The sequence below is a fragment of the Asterias rubens genome, chromosome 15 (assembly GCF_902459465.1).
Source record: "Asterias rubens chromosome 15, eAstRub1.3, whole genome shotgun sequence".
Lineage (NCBI taxonomy): Eukaryota > Metazoa > Echinodermata > Asteroidea > Forcipulatida > Asteriidae > Asterias > Asterias rubens.
Window position 1 is genome coordinate 2955352 of NC_047076.1, and position 22664 is coordinate 2978015.

At 38.8% G+C, this 22664-nt stretch overlaps 1 protein-coding gene across 3 annotated transcripts; it reads right to left on the reverse strand.

Annotated features, from left to right (window-relative positions):
• Positions 1 to 355: 355 nt before the first annotated feature.
• Positions 356 to 21197, reverse strand: LOC117299787 (ras-related protein M-Ras-like). 3 transcript variants are annotated; one of them, XM_033783303.1, is made up of 7 exons: positions 21062 to 21197; positions 18624 to 18676; positions 13897 to 15183; positions 5875 to 6028; positions 2348 to 2447; positions 1601 to 1683; positions 356 to 1462 (listed from the first exon to the last, which is right to left on the reverse strand). In XM_033783303.1, the coding sequence occupies exons 3-7, from the start codon at positions 14093 to 14095 to the stop codon at positions 1387 to 1389; spliced, it is 612 nt and encodes a 203-aa protein (XP_033639194.1). In that variant the 5' UTR covers positions 14096 to 15183; positions 18624 to 18676; positions 21062 to 21197; the 3' UTR covers positions 356 to 1386. The 3 variants fall into 3 exon arrangements, with proteins under 3 accessions (XP_033639194.1, XP_033639195.1, XP_033639193.1); XM_033783304.1 differs by lacking the exon at positions 18624 to 18676 and having other exon boundaries at positions 1601 to 1680; XM_033783302.1 differs by lacking the exon at positions 18624 to 18676.
• Between the last annotated feature and the right edge of the window lie 1467 nt (positions 21198 to 22664).

The following is a 22664-nucleotide window of genomic DNA, read 5'->3' on the forward strand; positions in this document are numbered from 1 at the left end:
CTTTGCACATGAGCAATAGAGACTGGACAGTTACTAGACAGACAGGCAAACAGACATTCTTAGGCCGTGTCCGAAACGGCGACTTCGGCTACAGCTACGGCTAGATCGCGCGCGTCTGCCTATTCTTCAACACTGGTAGACTCGCTGATCTAGACGTAGCTGTAGCCGAAGTCGTCGTTTCGGACACGGCCTTAGAGAGACATACAGACAGACAGACAAAACTTATCCCACCAGGGGAGTGAGTTGCCATTATATAAAAACAACTTAACATTCTAAAAAGCGAACTCTCACAAGATACAGATAGAAATTGCTGTATAATATCCATACAGGGAGTATAGACCGTTCTTTATATTGATCTTCATCGCTGAATAGCAGCAAGGGAGTTGTGTAAAAGGTCTGTAGGTCTTATGTGTAGATGTAAAAAGGACCCCTGTGGCTAACAGATGGGGTTTGCCCCAGTGTTTCTGGCAGTGGCCGCTGAATGCACCACTACCGCAAAACTTTGTAAATACTTTAAAATCCCAGTACGTAATATACCATTGGTGGTATGTACTAACCAAGGAAGAAGAAGAAATAAGGTGCCACAAAAACGTATCTCATAGTTCAAAAATCTGTCTCAAAAAAAAAATAATAATAACAGCTTTCAGACACTTGTAGAAAAACTGGTAATTATTAATTTTTTATAAGGGATAAGAAAAAAGTAATGTTTTTTTGCAGCCCTGCTTGTTTTTGCTACATGTACGCTTATAATTGATCCAGAAATCAAGGTTTTTTGAATGTATTGAGTATACAGTGCTACACACATCGGTGTATATGGGTAAAACAATTTTTTTTAAACATCTATTAAATGTATTCAAAGTTTCCCCCTAGCCTGACATGATGCTGTGCTTTTTTTAAAGTGATGAACAATTACACTAGAGGACTAAACCAGGTTATATTTTCACCTCTGATGGCATTGTGAATGTGTAAAATACACTTGTAGTGCTACATTAAAGCGCATTGTGACTGTGCGCACTGCTCAGTCACACACAAGGAGTCTGCCTTTGAATATGGCGCATTCAAGATTTATAATTGATGGCTAGATGTGAATAGACTCAATGGTTAAAATGTCTGTATTTATGTCCAGACTATTACAAGAAGTTGTAAGATTATATTTTGGAGAGAAAGCAAAAAGTTTGTAATTTACGATACTATGCTCATGATTTTGAGAAAACAAAAATCGATTGCAGCTTGCGTTTTTTTTCTTCATAGCAGGCACTCGTGAATACGTAACGATAAAAAAAAACACTGATTTTGAGCTTTACTTAAGGGGAAAAACCTTAGTCTGCTCTTGTGTTGAACGATTTCCGTAGTAACTTAGGACTGTTTTGACCTGTTTTTTTCTGATCACAAGATGGAACACTTTTGCTGTTTGTTCTTTCGTTTGCTCCGGCGCTTGGCTGCACGGTCAACTGGCTGTCGCCTGTGAAGATAAAACAGCAAACCAACAGTTACTTTTAATCAAGTCAAATTGTTTACTTGTAGTTGTTAATATGATGTACATGTACATGTACATGTAGCACAACTGTTTTTTTGTTTTTTTTTGCTATTTATCAATTACCTGATTACCCTGACGACTTCATGGAATGCCCTGTCGATATTTTGAGGTGGGTCTTTAGCACTCGTTTCTATGTAGGAAATCTTCTGTAAAAAAGGTCGGAGTGAACGTTTAATAATCATGGTAACAATAGTTTGTCAAATAATTCCTCAAATAGTACCAGAAAAATTTGAAAAGAAACAAGTCTCCCTTTGAAAAACACAAGACAGAAAAATTGACACAAGTTACAAATCTTGTTGAATAGGATACATAACTGTAGTGGAAGATTCACCAATGCAAGTTTTACGTATATATCTGGATGTACTTCACCAGTAATAATATAGCTCATATCACCATGAGGTCCCTATACACAGTGGGTATTTTCCTAATAGTGGAGCAAGGTGTTGAAGTATGAGACATAATTATTCATTTACTTAGTACCATGCTATAGTTTACAAGGTGCTGTGGCACAATATGCAGCCAATCAAACCAGTAACACCGGGACGAACCCCTTCTTTTAACGATAAGTGCGCTGGGCTATTTTATGTGCATTACACAATACATGGGACCAACTGCTTTAACATCCCATCCATAGGAGTAAGCAATAATGGTTAAAGTGTCTTGCTTGAGGACACACACCAGAGCTTGAGTTTGATGCTCTTATCTGGTAGGACATGACGGGCCACAAGTAGTGGCAACCAATCAGGTTTATATATGAATGACCATTAAATTCAAAACAACGTATGACCTCAAATCAATCTGTGATCTTACCCCAAGCTCGGCAGCTAGAGCCTTGCCGTCCTCCTCGGTTACTTTCCGTTGATGAACCAAGTCTACTTTGTTGGCGACGAGAATCATTGGGTAGGCATCTCTATATTAACAAAGGGGTGGGGATAGATTATAGATAGAAATATCACTTGTCAATGGGAGTACAAGAACTAAATGATACAATTTGTCAAATTTGCAAAAGATTATAGTTGAATATAAACTTGAACAGCATTAATTACTGTTGTTTTATCATAGAAAGGTAAGCTAGTGTAATGATCACACACATCAATATGACTAAAACTGAAGAAAAAAAAACGACGCATGCCGATCCATGTCGATTAATGTCATATTGAGCAAAATCTCAGATTTCACAAAAAGGCCCCAAGTGGCAACATGTAGGGATCACAAAACAGCACTGTGACGCCACACCACAGACCGGACCCAAAAAGAAAAATACAGTCAAGAAGATAAACAACCTTCTATATTAACCCATTTTCTCATTTCAAAATACACTTTGAAAATAAAAACTCCTACAAAAACCCCCAGTGGGCATCCCATTATAATCCATAAATTACTAACAAAGTAAACAAGGTCCACACTTCCCCCAAAACACAAGTACGCTCAAGCAGCAACCTATGGAGCAAGTGTGCATTAACACTCAAGCAGCGACCAATGGAGCGAGTGTGCATTAACATCACAGAGTCCTGAGATGTTTACTCAATCCAGAAGTGGACTGAGATGATTCTGGGACTAAACCAGCGAGTCATTCAAAACTCCCTGAGGAATGTTCCATTCCTTTCAGCTAACGGTGAAGGGGAGGGGGATCCCTTGATACCACCCTGACCTTTTAGGCCCAAAATAAAAAAGAAGTTAAGCGTTCCCGCCCGCTTCCTTTATGGAGGCCACCTTTTTTTTACGAAAACAAAATTCCAAATTGTTTTTTGGGGTTTTTTTTTCTAATGAAGAAAACAAAAGTTTACATTTACAATCTCAGACGAAAATAATTTAATTTGAAAAATAAAGCCCAGACAATTGTTTTGAAATATATGTCAGGCGATCATTTTGATTTTTTTTTCCTTCCTATTTAAAAAAAAGAGAGGATGCTAAACATGTTTTTTATTTTATTTGGCCTTACAGTGTGACCAAGAGACAACTGACCTGGCATTTTGCCGATAATTGACAATTTGACTTCAGGACTTGATTTGTGGAATAGATACACTGAAAGCATTGGATGTAAAGACCGGGAGAAAAGCTATTAGTAATTCTCCCCGATCCTAAAAACCAAAAACACAGCACAGACTTCGCAGCTCATTCTGAAACCTTATCAGTTGCAAGGAATGCAGCTCCAAGAACTCAAACAGACACTTGCAGGCAGAGACAAATTTGTTTTTTTTTTTATTCAGAAATGACGTTTCACGCTCGACAACTATTTAGGGCTGAACCTCTCCAAAACTAAGGAAATTACTCTCCGGAGAGAAGTTGAATGTCCTACCAAAAAGACACAACTATCTGTTAAAGGAACACAGTGCCTTGGATCGGTCGAGTGGGTCTTTGAAAAGCGCTTGTAACCGTTTGTTATAAATGCATATATGATTATAGAGAGATATTTTCAAAGTAGGATATAATGTAATGATCCACACAAGTATCACTCGAAATTGCGTGGTTTTCCTTTTACCTCGGTCACCCATTTACGGGAGTCAAATGTTTGACTCCAGTAAATGGCCTAGTTCACAAAGTAAAAAGAAAACCACGCAATTTCGAGGCAAATTTATGTGGATCATTGTATTCTACTTTTAAAATATCTTTCTAACCATGCATTTTATAACGTTCAAACGGTTTAGAACGCTTTTCAAAGACCAACTCGACCGATCCAAGGCAACGTGTTCCTTTAAAATGGTTTTGATACCTTTTGTGCATAATGTAGATCAAATTTGTTTGCCATGCAGGCATGAATCCTTGCTCACTGTGAATGAAGCTGTAGCTGTAGGTAATATAATTCACCTGCAGAAGTTTCATCTTAATCATGTTAATTAGTCATCAAGTTTTCAACAACAAAATAAACATTTTAGAGCAATTGTTTCAGGAGAGTCGCGTAAATCCAATGTGCATGCCAAAAACAAATTTGGGAAATTGTTTTACTCATTCCTCAAAAACTACAGCACCTCAACATTTTAAAGGAAACGTTCTACCATAAATATCTTCAAACCGTTTAAGTTTAATGTAAATCTGTGGACATTTGTTTTTTGTGTCGTACAAAAAAGTACCCAAACACTTTAATTTAGTAAAACATAGACACACATGTACGTGCAGATTACAAGTGAAATGTCTAAAAACGAGAAATGTCAAGAATATCGCTTGAAAACATCCCTAGAAGATGAGACACCCTTAATGTCTGCCAATCAATCGTCGTTGAATCTTGCATTTCCGATGCCACATTTACACTCCGCGTCCAAATCTGCTCGGATGTTCCATTAAGAGGCATCTCAAATTACTTCATGTAGCACCCGTTGCGACTGTGTGCCCTCACTGCGCAAATCCAAACCCTCGTTGTGTGAACATTATTAACAAGTGTGATGTTACAGCTTGAGCTATTACATGAACTTTCCATGTAATGACGAAAGGACATGGCAAGATCCTCGCAGTGTGTGTCTCAAATTTCAACAGATTAGGAGGATTCTCTCCGCCTAAAAAATGTGGATACAGTCGGAAAGCTCTTGGCTTGCTGTAATCAAATATCATAATCTCTGCCCAGAAAGACTTGACGATTTGTTTTACAACGTTTATGTTTAGGCCTCGAATTAACCCACGGCACCCACAGCTGTTGCCGTGGTGCCCTTCGCAAAGTTCCAATATAAGTTTACATTTTCCTCTTAGAGGTGCACCTTACCAGAGTCATTTTGCCGAGTCCCTTCGAGAGCAAAGTATAGGATTTGAGGCATTGCTTGGTGAGGTATCAATATATATTTTGGTTTGCGGTAACACCATACATGTGTACCTACTTGCCAGGTAGAGTTTGTTCTTTAGAGAACTGTCTTGCTTTATTTTACTACCGCGGAGTAGATATTCGGCGGGTTCGGGAGACTTCTCAGTTCTGAAAAGAACTGTCCTGCTTTTTTAACCTGGGCGGATGGTATAGGATGGGACTACCAGATTAGCTTATAGGATCGTGATTAACTGCACTACCGCAGAATCAGTTCTTAAATTGGCCTCAGTCATAAGGCCAGCGATTGTTGGTCCATTGGTTTCCAGATTTGAAGGGGGATGGGAAGGGGTCCTTGCGTGTGTTGTGTAACGCTCCTAAAATAGCCCGGTGCACTAGGTTAGACCGGCTGCAATGTACCACACCTCCTTGTAAACCAGGGAATACATGTAGGTCTCATAAATCAAAACAGTCCCACATGTACATATATACATACCTTGCAGGAAAATACTGTATGTTTAAGCGCCTTGAGCATCACTGAGTGACGGATACGCGCTATATACATGTAAGAAGCAGCCACTGTTATTATTATTATTATTATGCGACGTACCTATCTTTAACTCTGAGTATCTGTGTGTAAAAGGACCTAGTGTTTTCATAACTGGCTCTGTCGATGACGGAGTAGACAATCAGAAAGCCATCTCCTTTTCTCATATACTGCTCTCTCATGGCACTGAATTCCTCCTGCCCTGCGGTGTCCAGAACTGAAGAAGAAGAAAAAGAAGAAGATGATTCCAAAGATTAGAGGGAGTTGCTTTGTCGCAAATCTCAAAAGTCCAGCACCTATCAGATTCAGGGCTTGGCTAAAAGGAAGTAGGCAGGTGCATCTTCCCAAGGGAATGACATACAGTAAGATAACCTATACAGGAGGTGAGGAAACAGACTTGGGTCTGTTTTTTGCTTCCCCCTTCCTGCCCTGGCAAAAGCATCCCCAAGTAAGTTCTGTCAAGGGGTGAAGCACCTATGAAAATTGCCAGTGGGGATGTTTTATTGTAGTCAATATAGAGGCTGAGAGACAATGATCCATAATCTTGTGTAATATTTCAATAATTGTTACTCCCTAGGAGATTCAAACTCATATCATCTCTGGGGTGGATTTCACAAAGAGTTAGGACTAGTCTTACCTCGTCTTAGGACGAGTTACTAGTCCTAACTTAGGACTAGCTGTACGTTTTTGATATCTCTTAGGACTAGTCCTAAGTTAGGACTAGTCCTAACTCTTTGTGAAATCGACCCCAGTACTTGTTACTTCCTAGGAGTGTCAAACTCGTATCGTCTCCGATCCATTGTTACTGCCTAAAACTTCAAACTCACAGTCACAGCATCTCCATAATATGGAGATTAATATAATACAAATATTATTCAAGTAGGATTTGAAACTTTGCATGATGGCTATACGATATAGAAAGGTTTGCGGTAACACCATGTGGTAACACCAACCTTTCTATATCAAGTGTTATTTTTTTCGCCTGGGAAGTTCAAACTCAGTTTTATAACCTTACCGTTCCTGCCTACATGAACATGGTAAGTACATGTAGGAGGTGAAAAAACTCATATACATTGTAGGCCTAATCGTTACTGGCCTGGGGTGGGGGTGGGGGGGGGGGGTTCAAAACTCCCTCTATGGTTCTCGGTGGTGTAATCAACCATGTATATGAAATAATACAAAAATGTGAAAATTTGGGCCAATCAGTTGTGTGGGTCAGGAGCAAATTTAACAAATGTGCAAAATCGTGCACAAATTTTTAAAACGAAAACACATTTTCCTTAGTGGGCTCTGGGTAGAGGGCGGGTGACCATTCAATCTTCACATGGTGGTGTATGACCACTGGCAATTGGCCAGCAGACCACCACAAGGCTGAACCCTGGCCAGGGTTCACACCCAAATCTGTGATCCAACCTGGGAAGGGGGCAGTACAGATATCACCTTTAAAGCGGAAGCAACTTTACATTTTATACATGCTGGCCTATGCTGTGCTTGATCAGTGATCCTCCAAAACACATTGTCTTTTTAAAGGCAGTGGACACTATTGGTGATTACTCAAAATAATTATTAGCATAAAACCTTACTTGGTGACAAGTAATGGGGAGAGGTTGATGGTATTAAACATTGTGAGAAACGGCTCCCTCTGAAGTGCCATAGATTTCTAGAAAGAAATAGTTTTCCACGAATTTGATTTCGAGACCTCAGATTTAGAACTTGAGGTCTCGAAATCAACCATCTAAACGAACACAACTTCGTGCAACAAGGACGTTTTTTCTTTCATTATTATCTCGCAAGTTCAATGACCGATTGAGCTCAAATTTTCACAGGTTTGTTATTTTATGCATATGTTGAGATACACCAACTGTGAAGGCTAGTATTTGACAATTACCAATAGTGTCCACTGCCTTTAAACCTGGTATCATGTAGGCCCTACCTGACTATAGCGGCCTTGTCTCTGACATTTTGTGACATTTAAAAAGATTTGTCCAATGTAAGTTTACACCATTCGCAAACATGTACATTTAACACTATCAAACCAACTGTGACTTTAATATGAATTTGAAATCACTGTCTCCTCTTGCAAATGAGCAGGTGCTCAATTAGAGATACATCTTTTTCTTAAAGAAAACTCTGGGGGGGGGGGTTTAAAGGGGGAACATCTATGGCACTGTACACTCGGTACATGTAGGTGTCTCATAATAATTTCACTAATGTAACAGCACACATGTAAAGGTCAAATTGCCATCACCATTCGAGCTTGAAAATGGCTGCCTGCTGCAAACACACCATGGACTGTACAAGATTTATAACTCGTTACTAGTACTTGATTGTACCGGAGAAATATGATGTAGGCCTACTGTGTGCACATCATACTTGAAAGAGAATGGGTTGCTCTGTGGTCATACTGTGTCACCACAAAACCCAGATTTTGTTTATTTTTTTTTTATTTTGAATTTCTGATACTAACTCCAGTTCATTAGATTCTAATTTTGGGTTGGACAAAGACAGATCGACTGGAGAATTAAAATGTATATTCAGTCAGTTTCCTTCTGCCTTTATGTTTGTATGTAGTTGAAATAAAGCCTGCTCGTTGTGGTCGGTTTTGAATGATTTGGCTATGACTTTACATGTATGAAGATGTCGGTAACCCTTCACAGGCGCTACCAACTGAGCTACTATGAGCCCTATGTTGGCAAGTCCCTATTTTGTCAATATCTCTGTTCGTGTTTATATCTGATACAATGTACATGTACACTTGTATGTAGGCCTGTGTACAAATATCCCTACACGTATTGACTTCATTACTGAGTACATTATGGTAATTTTAACCTCTCAAACACACTTCAATACTCTAACAACCTCATCCCCCTCCCCCCCCCCCCCCCCCCCAAGAGACCTCTTCTCCTGCAGCAGCCAACCCTCCAGATCAACGAAAACAGACCATGCATAACATGTACAATATTCAATTAAAAACATAATTGAATCAGAATTTTAGACTTTCAAATGAGTTTCAAAACCCTGCTGAAACCTGTGCGGTTGATGATTGCCCCAGGGACGAAGTTTCTACATACGGTCAAATACAAAAAAAACATGTTTAGTGTCCTCCCTTAAAAAAAAAAAGGGGGGGGGCCTTTTCACTGCCTCACACGTTTTATAATACAAACAGTCGGGCTATTTTTCAAAAACATATTTTTTGCTGAGATGATTAAATTATTTCCTTATTTTTGGTTTTCAGAAAAAAAGAAATATAAAACATGTATTATTTTTTTTTTTTTAAGGAGCAGGGACGCTAAACATGTTTTTTTGGGGGGGCCTAGCAACCACGGACACATACTCAAAAACAACCATCTTAGCCAGCCTGGTGGCCAGCCAGCCGCACACCGGAAGTTTCACGGCCCAACACCCTTGGGGGGGGGGGGGACTAGCAGCCATGCATGAAACAAATAGGCTGAGAGTGATTTGATGCAGAAAGGGGGGGGGGGTATTAATGCTACTAATGACACGTGCAGACACAGCTGATTCATTGCACCTACATAATTAACCATTGTATAATAACAATATAATTTTTTCAGAATTTGAAGATTGGTTTGAGATCCTGTATAGGCAAGGTCAAGAGGTGATTTTGTACATGAAAGAGGAAGTAGGCATATTGAGTACACGTTGACAATGTGTACAATAAAACCTAGATTAATTTTCCTCCAAATATACAAACAGGAAGTTATACCGTACATGTAGTTCACACACACACACAGCTTTATAGTCAATGAAAGCCAATTCACTACAGAGTGAATATTTTTGTGTGGGTTTCTCAGGAAGCCATTTACACCCTCCATGGTCGATGTAATAGTCATACTTAAAGACACTGGCCACTATTGGTAATTGTCTAAGACCAGTCTTCTCACTTGGTGTATCTCAACATGCATACAATAACAAACCTGTGAAAATTTGAGCACAATCGGTCGTCGAAGTTGCGAGATAATAATGAAAGAAAAAACACCCTTGTCACACAAAGTTGTGTGCTTTCAGGTGCTTGATTTCAAGACCTCAAATTCTAAATCTGAGGTCTCAAAATCAAATTTGTGGAAAATTACTTATTTATTGAAAACTATGTTATTCAGAGGGAGCCGTTTCTCACACTGTTTAAAACTATCAACCTCTCCCCATTACTCGTTACCAATTAAAGTTTTATGCTAATAATTATTTTGAGTGTTTCCCAATAGTGTCCACTGCCTTTAAGTAGGCATGTTAGAATGCTATTCTGACATCCTGATAAAGATCAATGAATTACTGAAGGTGTTCAAAGAATGCTGCTCAATGATAACAAAAGGTGAAAAGGAACAATTTTTCTGAAGTGAAAGAGGAAACCATAACTATTGAGTGACAATGTGTACAATAAAAACTAGATTAATTTCTCCCAATACAAAAGCAAATTATTTCATGCACAGAGCTTTTTAGTAGATTATTTCCTGCACAGAGCTGTAACTAAGGCAATTTATCATGGAGTGAATATTTCAATACATGTCGAATTCTTGGGAAGCCACTTAGTCCGATCTTAGGTTAGGATTCTCACATCCTGATAAAGATAAATTCTGCCCTTCAAGGTGTTCAAAGAATGCTGTGCAATGATATAAAAGAGGGAAGACTGGAAAATAAACCCTCAAGGTTAGGCCTAATATAATATAAAAAAACATGCTTAGCATCCTGTCTTATTGAAAAAGATTTGTTTTTCTTTTTTTCTTTTCTTTTTTTATAAGGGAACATTACAGAATGGTTTGTTGCTAACAAAACAGTTGAGTTGCTGGCAGTGTAAGCACTTTATGTAATCCACCATATACATAAACTGACAAACCTGTTGAAGTTTTAGATCGATCGGCCATCTGGGTCACGAGAGAATAGTGAAAAACTGATTATAAATTTTGCATTGCATCAATGGCAAAATAAAAATGAATAAAACGCTCACTGAGCGACAAACTCCAAATGCGAAGTTATATTGCTTATACTTCTCATCAAATATGACATTTCAGACAGAAATATTTTAAGGGATGTTTTCAACTATCGTCATCATTAGACCGTGTAAGTTTTATATATCTGTGATCTTCACGATTTTTGTTTCTTACCAATTCTGTAATGTTCCTTTAAATGGCCGCCTGACAAATTTGTAAAGATAGTTATCAATTCTTTTTAACTGAGATTTCTTGTGTATCTTCTTTTTTTTCATTAAAAATAAATAAAAGAGCTCTGTTCATAAAAAAATGAAAAGAAAAAGGAGGCCACACCAAAAGAGAAAGCGAATGGGGACGCTAAACATGTTTTCTTTTTGTTGGCCTTACTTGATTGATCCTGTCCATCATTTACAGTGTAGGATGTTTTTCTTGTGGCTGTGTAAAAACAGAATTAAGCAACGACCCATTGAATTGAAACAAACATGTATGGATTTTTAACCTATCATTGATTTATTTTATTAGGAAAGAATTCCAGAGAAAAAGGAAAGCTCTAATCTGAGCTGTTGGGCCATAAATATTGAGGTCTTTTGTTGACAAGCCGTCAAAAGCGAGTTGACTTTTGAATAGAAAACAAAATTGGCTCTTTTGAAACAGAGGGGGGAATGAGAAGTGAAAAGAGATTTTGATAAAAAAATTCTAATTTGTTTTTAATGCAAATTTGCCCCAAACAATTCTAAAAGCCACTCAAGGTAAGGGGCTACAGGGAGAAAATGATTTTAAAACACGAAAATAAAGCTGGAGGCAGGAATTTATATTCCACTTAAAACAGTCCAGATTGTAGGATGCCACCAGGCAAGGAGTTCCACAGAGATGCACAAAAGTAAGAATCTTTTGCCAATCTGAGTACATCGACTGCCTTCGGTTGTATCCATTGTATCAGTGAACCTAAATTTGTTCGTAAATCGGGTATCTTTACGGGCAATTTGGAACACACAGCCATGCGTTTTACGCGAGTACGGCATGCAGCTCGCGCACATTTCACAAAACCCGTTGCCCGATTGGTTAGTAATAAACTTGCGAGCCAAACGCCAAAATGCAGTTTGCCCGCAAAGATGGCGTCTATTGTAACTTATCTATTGTTATTACTGTGTGACATTGTACATGGTATGACATTCAATGTAGTGTGTGAACCATAAACCTTAGTGTGAACCAGATTTTTGTGATGCAAAACAGGTCAAACGAATCCATTGTTATTTGATTCGGCCATTGCTACAAAGAAAGAACATCTTCATGTTCATCTTCATGTGAAAAATTAGGTCAATTACATGTACGATGTGGGTCATTGCAAAACTGCAAGTGCCTTTTTTTGTATGCAATGTACTAGGGTTTAGGCACATGTACGCACACAGGGAACGATTATATGCAAGCAATTTTGCACCACACCCCCCCCCCCCCCCCCCCCCACTAGCAAAATAGCTGAACTGAAATTGTTGTGTAAATGCCTATTACATGAATAGCATGATCTGCAAATAGATGCTAATTGCTATACAAGAAAAAACACTCACTGGTAAATCCTCCTTCACAATGTAAGCCTACATACATGTACAGGCATCCCACAAGAGCAGAGATGTTTAGTTCACATTACATGTACATGTATAACCACGGCAGGAATTTAACACACTTTCATATCAACTATTTCAAGGTCAATACAAAATTCATGACATATTTATCTTACACTACAGCGTAATTTATACAGAACTGGCGCTGCTTCAAGTGCATATTGTGTGCATTTATTGTATTGAGTCAATACAAGGCTTTCCACTTGGGTGATTCTGAAGTGGAAAGGGGAACTTTTTCAAATTATTTGCCAAAATTTCACATTCATTCCTGAAAAAAATGAGTGTTCTACCTCCATGGTTTTACACTGTTTCGATATGACTGACTGCTTTAATGGCACTTGCACAATTGCATAAACTGCGCATACCTTAAGAAAATAACTTTAAAATTCTCGAATGTCGAAAGATCAAATTCAGACAATTGAAATGCTACAATTTTTGGCATTGTATTCACAATACATGTTATGATTGTGAACTAGTAAAAGGTAGGCCCTAACAGGTGCAACAGGCAATTTCTGATAATGCACTGGGTTTTTACCCCCGGAGGCCACAAACAAATTTAATGGACACACATGACTTGTTGTACGAGTTGACTTGTTAAAATTTACCACAGTGATATCCTGAAGAATCTAACCATCAGGACCTAGAAGTTATTCAAAAATAAAAATGAAAACAAAAATTGCTATGTTCCTCTTTGTCAATATGGAAACTTAGTACCTTAAGTGTCGTTTCAGATACCCATGCTTACCTACATATCTATTATCCTGCTTAGCAGAAATCAGCAGGAAACCAGTCATACATCAGGATTTAAGGCAGTCCTAAATGCTTATAAAAATTGTCAAGTTAAAATGTTACAAATTTGTAACCATTTAACTGGCGTCTGCACAGAATACCAGGACTAAGTTTTCCTATATCTAGAGCTACTTTCACAGAATGCTCAAGAAAAATGTTCTGCCCGGGAAAACAACTAAGCAGGACGCCAGTCACAGACGTAACGTAGGTCTGGAATTCCAATGCAGGCCATAGTGGATGAATGGCCTTTGTTGCCCCTGGTCTTGGCCTTTGTTGCCCCTGGTCTTGGCCTTTGTTGCCCCCAGTGCTGGTTACCCCTGGTCTTGGCCTTGGTGCCAGTTCGAAAGTTCCCCATAGACTTTAAGATTTTTCAAATGGAAGTGCCCTTTGCAATATGGCCTGGGAATGTGTTACCTATGATACCTTAGGCTGGTAACATTAATCTGGTAAGCAAAATAGTTTTGTGCTTAGCTACTGTTTTGCTTGTGGTTAGTGGCAAATTTCTGAAATTGGGCTTTGAACTGCATGTATTGTACATTGTAAATAAATTGAATGTTACATAGAGGAACATTACACAATCTAGAGCAAGGGTTCAAGACTAATCACCTCTAAGCCGGAACATTAGGAAGTAAAACCTAGTTTCTGTGGAGAATTTATTGTTTTAAAAATTCATAGCATCAACAGCCCGAGGGGCGATAACCTCCACTGTGGAAGGTTCCACCATGTCTACTTACCATCCAGGATGCACCATTCCCCGTCGATTTCCGTGTGCTGTATGTAAGAGTCCTCTATGGTGGGGTCGTAATCGACTACAAACATCTTCTGGAAGAACTGAATCGTGATAGCGCTCTTTCCAACGCCGCCATCCCCCACGACGATCAGCTTATACGTCGTCAGATTGTCCCTAGAAATGTCTTGAAGGGGGTTTGACATCTTGGAAGGTTTCTCTGTGTGTCACAGTCAGCAACTTGCTTTAAAAAGAAGACGAAATGTAGCAGAGAGTCGAACGCTGGTGTCTTGTACAGTTTGTGATGGAACTAATTAACATATGATGAATTATTCTGTCTTATTTCCCCCTCCTGGGTTGAATTAAGTCGTGTCCTGTGTTCACAGACGGATATTTACCAGTTTGGATGGTTTTGAGTTGTGTTGTGAGGGCCGCTTTAATACACTGAATGATGAAAAGGACATAATCTCCACAGACGCCTTGTAGTCTAAGCAAACAGCCGACAGATGATACAAGAAAGTATATCCTCAAGTTCCCAAAAGCAGGGATTAGAATGATTGGATGGATTCAAAATTTGTTCAAAAAATTGCCCACGAGAAAAAAGTACAGACGGCGTTCAATAAAATGATTTATTATTTTTTTTCTTTCTTTTAAAAGAAGTGAAATCACCTTCAGCGAGGAGAAGAAACGGAGTCCAAGTTGAAAATTGATCTATCAGAGTGTTGAGATGTCCGTTTACTGGTCACACTAGGACTTGACGTTTGCATCGGACTCGTTATCGATAACAACAGCTCTCTACAAGTAGTCAGTTTTTGTTTACCTCGATGGAAATTGGGAGAAGAGTAGGGGAGAGCGCGGTGGGGGCTAGAGCTAGAAAATCTGGATGATTATGCAAGCCTGCAGCAAGGTAGTCGCCGACGTACAACTACAAGACTCTCCTGTGGACGTGGGATAATTAATTGCATTTTGACGGTGATCCGCCAAACGTCGGGACGGTTGCGCTGTTGCGCCTGGTACACTTCATTCCATTAGGTAAATGAAAAAAAGAAACTCTGAAGAAAGTCCGGCTTAACCTTATGCGGCTCAATTCCAAATGAAAATTTCCCGGTGTAAGCAGCTTGGTAGACCCTTAAGCCCCCGTCAATCTCTTCAAGTCAATATGGGATGATTTTCAGAAGAAGAGAAAAGCCTTTCTGTGTGTCTGCAAAGACATCCGGTGTTCACAGGTACTGCGGGCTCCTGTTACATTTGTCGGTGGTCACCACAAGTGACTGAACATGTTCCTCTGAATCAACTGCATAAAAATAAAGAGAAACAAAATTATATTAAATAGGCTGTGAACAGAGTTGTTTTCATACTCAAATTGTATGAGCCAAGCTCCCACCTATCCGGAAATTAATTTTCTATATCAAAACACGGTGACAAAGCTCTATGCTGACTACATATATACAGACATTGCAGTCACTGTGTGGACATTTTTTTGTTCGGTACACATAAGGGAAATCCTACTTAAAAAACACCATGTGGACGTGTGTAAGTCCACAATAAGTGTTTCAAGTCCCTACATTATTATGTTGTTTTCTCATGTCCACACTGTGACTCCGTATATAGCATTAAAGGCAGTGGACACTATTGGTAATTACTCAAAATAATTATTAGCATCAAACCTTTCTTGGTGACGAGTAATGGGGAGAGGTTGATGGTATAAAACATTGTGAGAAACGGCTCCCTCTGAAGTGCCATAGTTTTCGAGATAGAAGTAATTTTCCACGAATTTGATTTTGAGAGGTCTCAGATTTAGAACTCGAGGTCTCGAAATCAACCATCTAAACGCACACAACTTCGTGTGACAAGGGTGTTTTTTCTTTCATTATTATCTCGCAACTTCGATGACCGATTGAGCTCAAATTTTCACAGGTTTGTTATTTTATGTTTATGTTGAGATACACCAACTGTGAAGGCTAGTCATTGACAATTACCAATAGTGTCCACTGCCTTTAAAACACACACTAGTTCCCTAGACTATTCAAATTAATGATGTGACACCGTTTTTTGTTCACCGACGTGAGATTCTTTAAGTGGTACAACTTGGGGACCCACATTTTCTTTAAAACTGGGGTTGAAAAAGTGGAGGGCTTATTCCTCAATGGGCGAAAAAAAAACAGAGTTGTTTTCATACTCCAAATCTACGAGTCAAGCTTCCTTGCATCCAGAAATTAATTTTCTATATCAAAACTCGGTGACAAAGCTCTTTGCCGACTTCACAAACACACATGCAGGCACACTAAACCCATACTGTTGAATTACTGAAAGTCCCTTGTGTATTGTACCCATGAGAGATTCTTAAAGTAGTACAACTTGGGGACCTCCCTGTTCTTTAAAACTGGGATTGAAAAAGCGGAGGACTCTTGTTCTCTGATGGGCGACAAAACAGGAAGTCATGGTTGTTTACAAACGGAAAGTGGATCTCATCTGAAGTGGACGGGCACGTATTGAAGCAAACAAATAGAAGAGCTTGTACAGTAGGCATGGTTATGCAAATAAATTTAAATGAAATTAGCACAAGTTTGTAGTTGGATCCTTAAAGCCATTGGACCCTTTCGGTAAACAGTGTTGTCCAAGGCCCACACTTTGTGTACCACAACTTCTATATCAACTAACAGACCTGTGAAAATTTAGGCTCAATCGGTCATCGGAGTCAGGAGAAAACAACGGAAAAACCCACCCTTGTTTCCGCGCGTTTCGCCGTGTCATGACACGTGTTTAAAATAAATCCGGAATTCTCGTTAACGAGAATTTATATTGTTTTGCTGTTTTTCTCAAAAAGTACAGCATTTCATGGAATAATATTTCAAGAGAAGTCTTTCACCATTGCCTTCTGTAAACCCTGTAAAGTTATTTGTAAATCTGTGAACTTTTTTTTTTTTTTTTTCTCAACCGAAAGGGTCCAATGGCTTTAAATCTGAGATCAATATTCACAATATTAGTTTAAAGTAAAATTGTTTACTTCTAAAAGGAGTTCATTTGGAACAAGTACACATCAGGCACAGTTTAGGGAACTTGCTTTTGTTAATCGTTATTCCCTTTTCTTTAAAAAAATCCCCTCGTGGGGAACCAGTTTAACCATAGAGCGAAAAAAAGTCTTTTCTCTATGGTGTTAAAGAAATAACATTGTGGGTGTCTTTGTTAATTGTGTAAAAGTCCCCAGAGCTGTGTGTATGCCAACCCAAGCGTTTATTTAAACAGGTTATATTTGAATAAATGTTAACAAAACAAATCTGAAGTTTGCAGGGCGATACATCTTTGTAATATGTAAGGGCAAGGAATTTTTTCCACCATTTGTATGTAAAGAACCCCCTTCTACCATAGTACCATGTTTTATATGAATGCAGGAAACGCACATTTCTACTGGAACATTTCAAAGGGCACCAAGGCAAAGACAATAATAGTGGTAGAGGTAACTGCCTTCATCGCCTCCATGAAACATCAGGCCTGAGTTTGGGATAGTACGTAGTGGCTTCATTTTTGTACCTAGGTGCATTTCAGTTTATGAAATTGATGAATCACGTTGTACTATGAACATGAACATGAATATTGGCAGATCATTTGATATTTTCATTCTGAATCACACTATATAAATAAAAAAACAACCCGACCACAAAATAATACAAATTTGCACAAATGAATTAGCCACCAGACAAATCAACTTCAGTGGCTGATCACTCTGGCAACGTTGCCTAACACTCATTGATTGATGGATTTGTTTTTCTTTGACGGTGTGCTCAAGTCCACATGCACACGGCCAAAGTATAGAGTTCACTGCTCTCCACAATGACGACATTGTACAGGTCCTTCTCTTTCCTTGCCGTTCCTTTTCTGTATTCTTCTCTCTCCGCTATACAATAGAAACAGGAGCCGGATACTCAGGAAAGGTTTCATTGCGAGGAACTAATGTGGTACTTATTGATTACAGGAAACGGTTTCTCAGAGGAAATGAACATTAGAAGGAGTCAATTTGCTCAGCCCTGATTGTATACACGTCGACGGGGTAAACACTTCTCATAACGTGTTGCCTTCACGACCATACTCTGCGCATTTCTTGGAATCCTACACTTGTTTTTCTTCTAATCAGTGATAAATCTTGTCTCATTTAAAAGGAAGTCGAGATCTGGGGAATTTCAAGTGGGATGCGCAAACAAAGTGTCCGATATATGCAACCCCAAATTTACAAACAAATAAGGAAACAACTTCCGGATGAAGGCAAAGTCAACAAATCATGATTACCCGTTGTTAATCTTTGTTAAGAATAACAACTTGGATAAGTTCAATACCAAATGGGAGTCTTTTGTATTGCTATGTACCAACTAAATGCCTTGTATAATCATCAAACTTCCTGTTTTTGCAATTTGCCATTTCTCTCTTAGTATCGTTCTATAAGTAGTTGGTTTTACCAGAAGTTTGTGTAGCTTTGTACATTGAAGAAAATTTCCCCCTCCAGGGGAAAAAAATAAAAATAAAAAACGAACAAAAACAGTTGCGTGAGATATACTGAAAGAGATACCCATGAAAGTCATACTGAAAATAATGACCTGTTGAAATACATGTGTAGCATCAATTGAAACAAAGTAGACTTTGTAAGGTATGGGTTTCGCACATGGTTAATGTATACTTGTCAACTATTCCTATTGTCCCCATTGTAAAATGACCTATTTGTAAACTATTTGTTAAACTCACCCATCTGTTGGTTCATACAGGTAATACTGAAAGAGCTCCATTTACCACAGGATCTTTAAAAAAAAATCCAAAAGCCCTTCAGAAAACGTGGGAGTGCTTTTTGTGCAGAGTGTGCACTCAGCTAAATGCATTTAGTGGAAAACACTAAGAATTTAGACTTAAATGCAAACAGTGCATTAATACATGTAGCAATTCTTTCTGCAAGATTTGGGGTAGGCTTTATTGTATGCACAGTAATTGAAAGCAATTTCATGCAATGGTGATATTCAAAGAGGCTTTTTTATACAATGTATGTTTTCTGTAAAAAGAAAGGGGAGCACTTCTGCAGGTAAAGGGCTGGCTTTTTTGTATGTGACTCGGTTCTAGATGTCTCAAAATTTTAGATTATTTCAATACTCCTATCAAATTTATTAGTGAGCCTTAGTTTTAACAATTTTATAATAATATTAATCCACTTTTCTTGTTTGCAAAAAACACTAGGCCTACGTGTGTAACAATGCACAAAATGTAGCTGTAAATAATGGTGAAAATGTCATCAACAGTCCACAGTAGGCCTACACTATCACACAATCAGTCAAAACTAGGAACAACATTTTTACATATGTCTGAAGTTCAATATAGGCTTATACAGTGTTATCCCTACTATTGCTCACTGAACCATGCAAACGTGACAAAACCTAATCAGATTTATTAATTACTGAACTTGACATTGTTCTGCATGACTGCATTTGATATGTTGAATATTTATTTTCAGGATGATTGGCAGCGACCTTGACCATTCCCCAGTAATGACATTTTCTGCAAAATGCACCTACTAAGGGTAGCCTTGAGCCCTTATAAAATTTCTTTTCATAAAGTGAGCGTTGTGTGAGGACAGTATTTTCTTACTCCTTACATTCCTTGAGAAATTTTTCCAATATTGTGAAATTTCCAAGCAGGTAATGATGTACAAAATGTACTAATCTACGTGTACAACAAAAGCTTACGCTAGCGGAATGTTTTGCAACAAACCTTGTGCACTCCTCCATGTGAAAACAATTCGCTGTGTTTGTCGGGCGTTCCTTGCGAAAGTAGTCTAACCGCGCATGCGCTCCAAGTAAAGCCCATTTCACATCAAAGAGCCACTTCCAAGGAAATGTAACCCCAGGTAGTTTCATGATTGATTCACACTCAATGCAGTTTTCTATGAAGAGTGATATGCTGACCCCGGGTTTATCTGACATTTAAAACCCTACTCCCACGGAAGATAACTATTTTCTGGGAAAAGCTATTCCCCAGGTATTTGCCAGGGTTAGTGATTTGTGAAAAGGTCATACATTGTACAAATTTTCTTAGGAATTTTCTGTGAAACTCATCTACTGTAGTGTGAAAGAGCTTCTTTACATTAGAGTGCCTCCAGGGTTTGAAATTTACACCATTTGGCCAGTTAAAGACACTGGACACTGTTGGTAATTGTCAAAGACCAGTCTTCCCACTTGCTGTATCTCAACATAATATGCATAAAATATCAAACCTCTGAAAATTTGAGCTCAATTGGTCGTCGAAGTTATGAGATAATAATGAAGGAAAAAACACCCTTGTCATACGGAGTTGTGTGCTTTCAGATGCTTGATTTCGAGGCCTGGGTGTTTTTTCTTTCATTACTTTCTCGCAACTTTGACGACCAAATGAGCTCAAATTTTCACAGGTTTGTTAGTTTGTGCATATGTTGAGATACACCAAGTGAGAAGACTGGTCTTTGACAATTACCAATAGTGTCCAGTGTCTTTAAAGCAGGCCTGGAAAATTACAAGGAGGCAATGGCCCATGTTGCCCTCAAGGTATGCCTTGGACTTGGTGCCCATTCAAAAGTTACCCATACCCTGTTGTCCAATGGAGTGCACTATATAAAATAAAAATGGCTTTGCCTTTCAAAGATGAAATTCTAGACCTGTAATAACCGTGCATCAAGACAGTGAAATTGTAGTTGAGTCTGCGTACATCATGTACATGGTCTATTAAAAAATACAAACTGAAATTTCAGAATGGGATGGTTCAACATATTCCAAGGTTGGTATTTACAGTAACAGCTTTGACTTATCTACCAGTCTTCTACTAGACATTGACGGACCTTCAAATGCATTATTTTTGTGTGAAACCTCTATTTAAGAAGGGTCTGGGGAGTGCAGACCGAGAATTGGGCAACAAATAGCGTCACATTTGGACATTCTATGGAAGGTGATGAGCGTGTGTGTGTGTTGCTCCCCTTCCCCGGAAACTAAGCGGTGTCACGACCAACATCACACCCCGTCCTGCGCGCCATGCGGCCCCACGATTTCACACTCGCACAACTCGCTACTGCAGTGTCAACTGCAAGTTCTCCGCATTCTCATAAAATGACATTTTTCCCAGTCTTGTACAAACATAATAAAGAAGCAAATCTGGTAATTTTTACTCACCACTGAACCAAAGAGATGCCTCTTCCACAGCTCGACCAATTACACTACGGGCATTTCAGGACATGCTGAAATAAGAATTTCTTTTTAACAAAATAATTTCACATGCAAGAATGAACCTTTTTTTGACCAACCCATTAAATTCCTCTATTCATACTGGTACCCACAAAACCACAAAACAGTATTATATTTCTATGGGTTTTGTACACCAACGAAATTTCAATGGAATTATTATCACAAGAGGGCGCAAGTGATAATAGTCCTTCTGACAAAAACAAAAAATAATAATCACCATCAATTTATTTTTGTCCAAGCGTACGCCGACTCTCTGTATTGCTATTCGTTTTTGACTGGTGTAGACTTTTTGATCGGACGGTTGATCGGGTAGCAATTGTTTTTTTCCCTGCACATTAGAAGTGTGCTTTTCAATGGAGAATTTTAGTTTCTCTAAATCCATTAAAAAAAAGGAATCCTTAGAAAACATCATTAAAATGTTTGAGGATTTGGCATGCCATTCTAATGATTTTTTTTTGCAGGGGAAACATGCGATCGGGTAACGTAAACCGCAGAGACGGCTACATCATATTCAAGAGCAACAACAACACAAATCAGGCAAGCTCAAAACGGATGACAACATATAAAACTATTGGGGATTTAAAATAAACAGCCCCTATTATCCCCGCTATGTCAGTTTGGGATATCCATGGCTGCATGGGTTTCAAATTATCATTTTTGTATCCTCCCTTGTCATGACCCTGATCATGGCTAAGGAATTCTGAAACACCTTTATCATTGTTTGGGTTTAGTTCACATTGTCGACTCAGTTGGCGCTCGGTTGGAAATAGTCGATTTAATGACCCTCTAGGAGAAAACATGCAAAGCGTCACATAGACATATTTTTGAGAGCCCACAATAACCAAAAAATGGTTCAGCGTAAACTGGAATTGCCCAATAATGTGACCTGCACTATGGGGTTGTTGATTTCCAACTTGATGTAATTTGGACGACATAAAAATAGGCCCTAAAAAAATTGTCCCACTCACTGAGAGAGGTTTAGATCAAGATTGATGCTCGCGGCGGGCGTTTGGATGTACCATAGCCCACCTTGTTGAGCTGTAATGGCTCCGCTTTTAACATCGGTCTCATGAGACCGATGTTAAAAGCGGAGCCATTAACAGCTCATGAGACCGATGTTAAAAGCGGAGCCATTATCAGCTCAACAAGGTGGGCTAGATGTACCATAGATGATTATAAGCTACCTTTACTGCACTGACTGGTGTAGGCCTACACAGGTGTTTTAATTTTGAGGGGAGTATCTCAGGGACCAGGGACTCCCCATATTGAGCAGAGGATTAAAGTTCAAGAGTCAATAAATAATGTTCCCTCCTTATTCACTGCAAAAACATGAGTGACTTCTGAGTAATTTTCGTGTATGAGTTTATTACTACTACTTGTGTGGCGCATCCAGCCTTTACATCTCCATCAGAACATGAAAGAGGGCGCTATTTGTGGGACCGTACAAAGCCAGTCTACCGGAAAAGTTCGGGGAGAGTGGGAGGGGCGGGGCTAAATATTATCTTTAAGATTATTCAAAAAAATGTTGTAG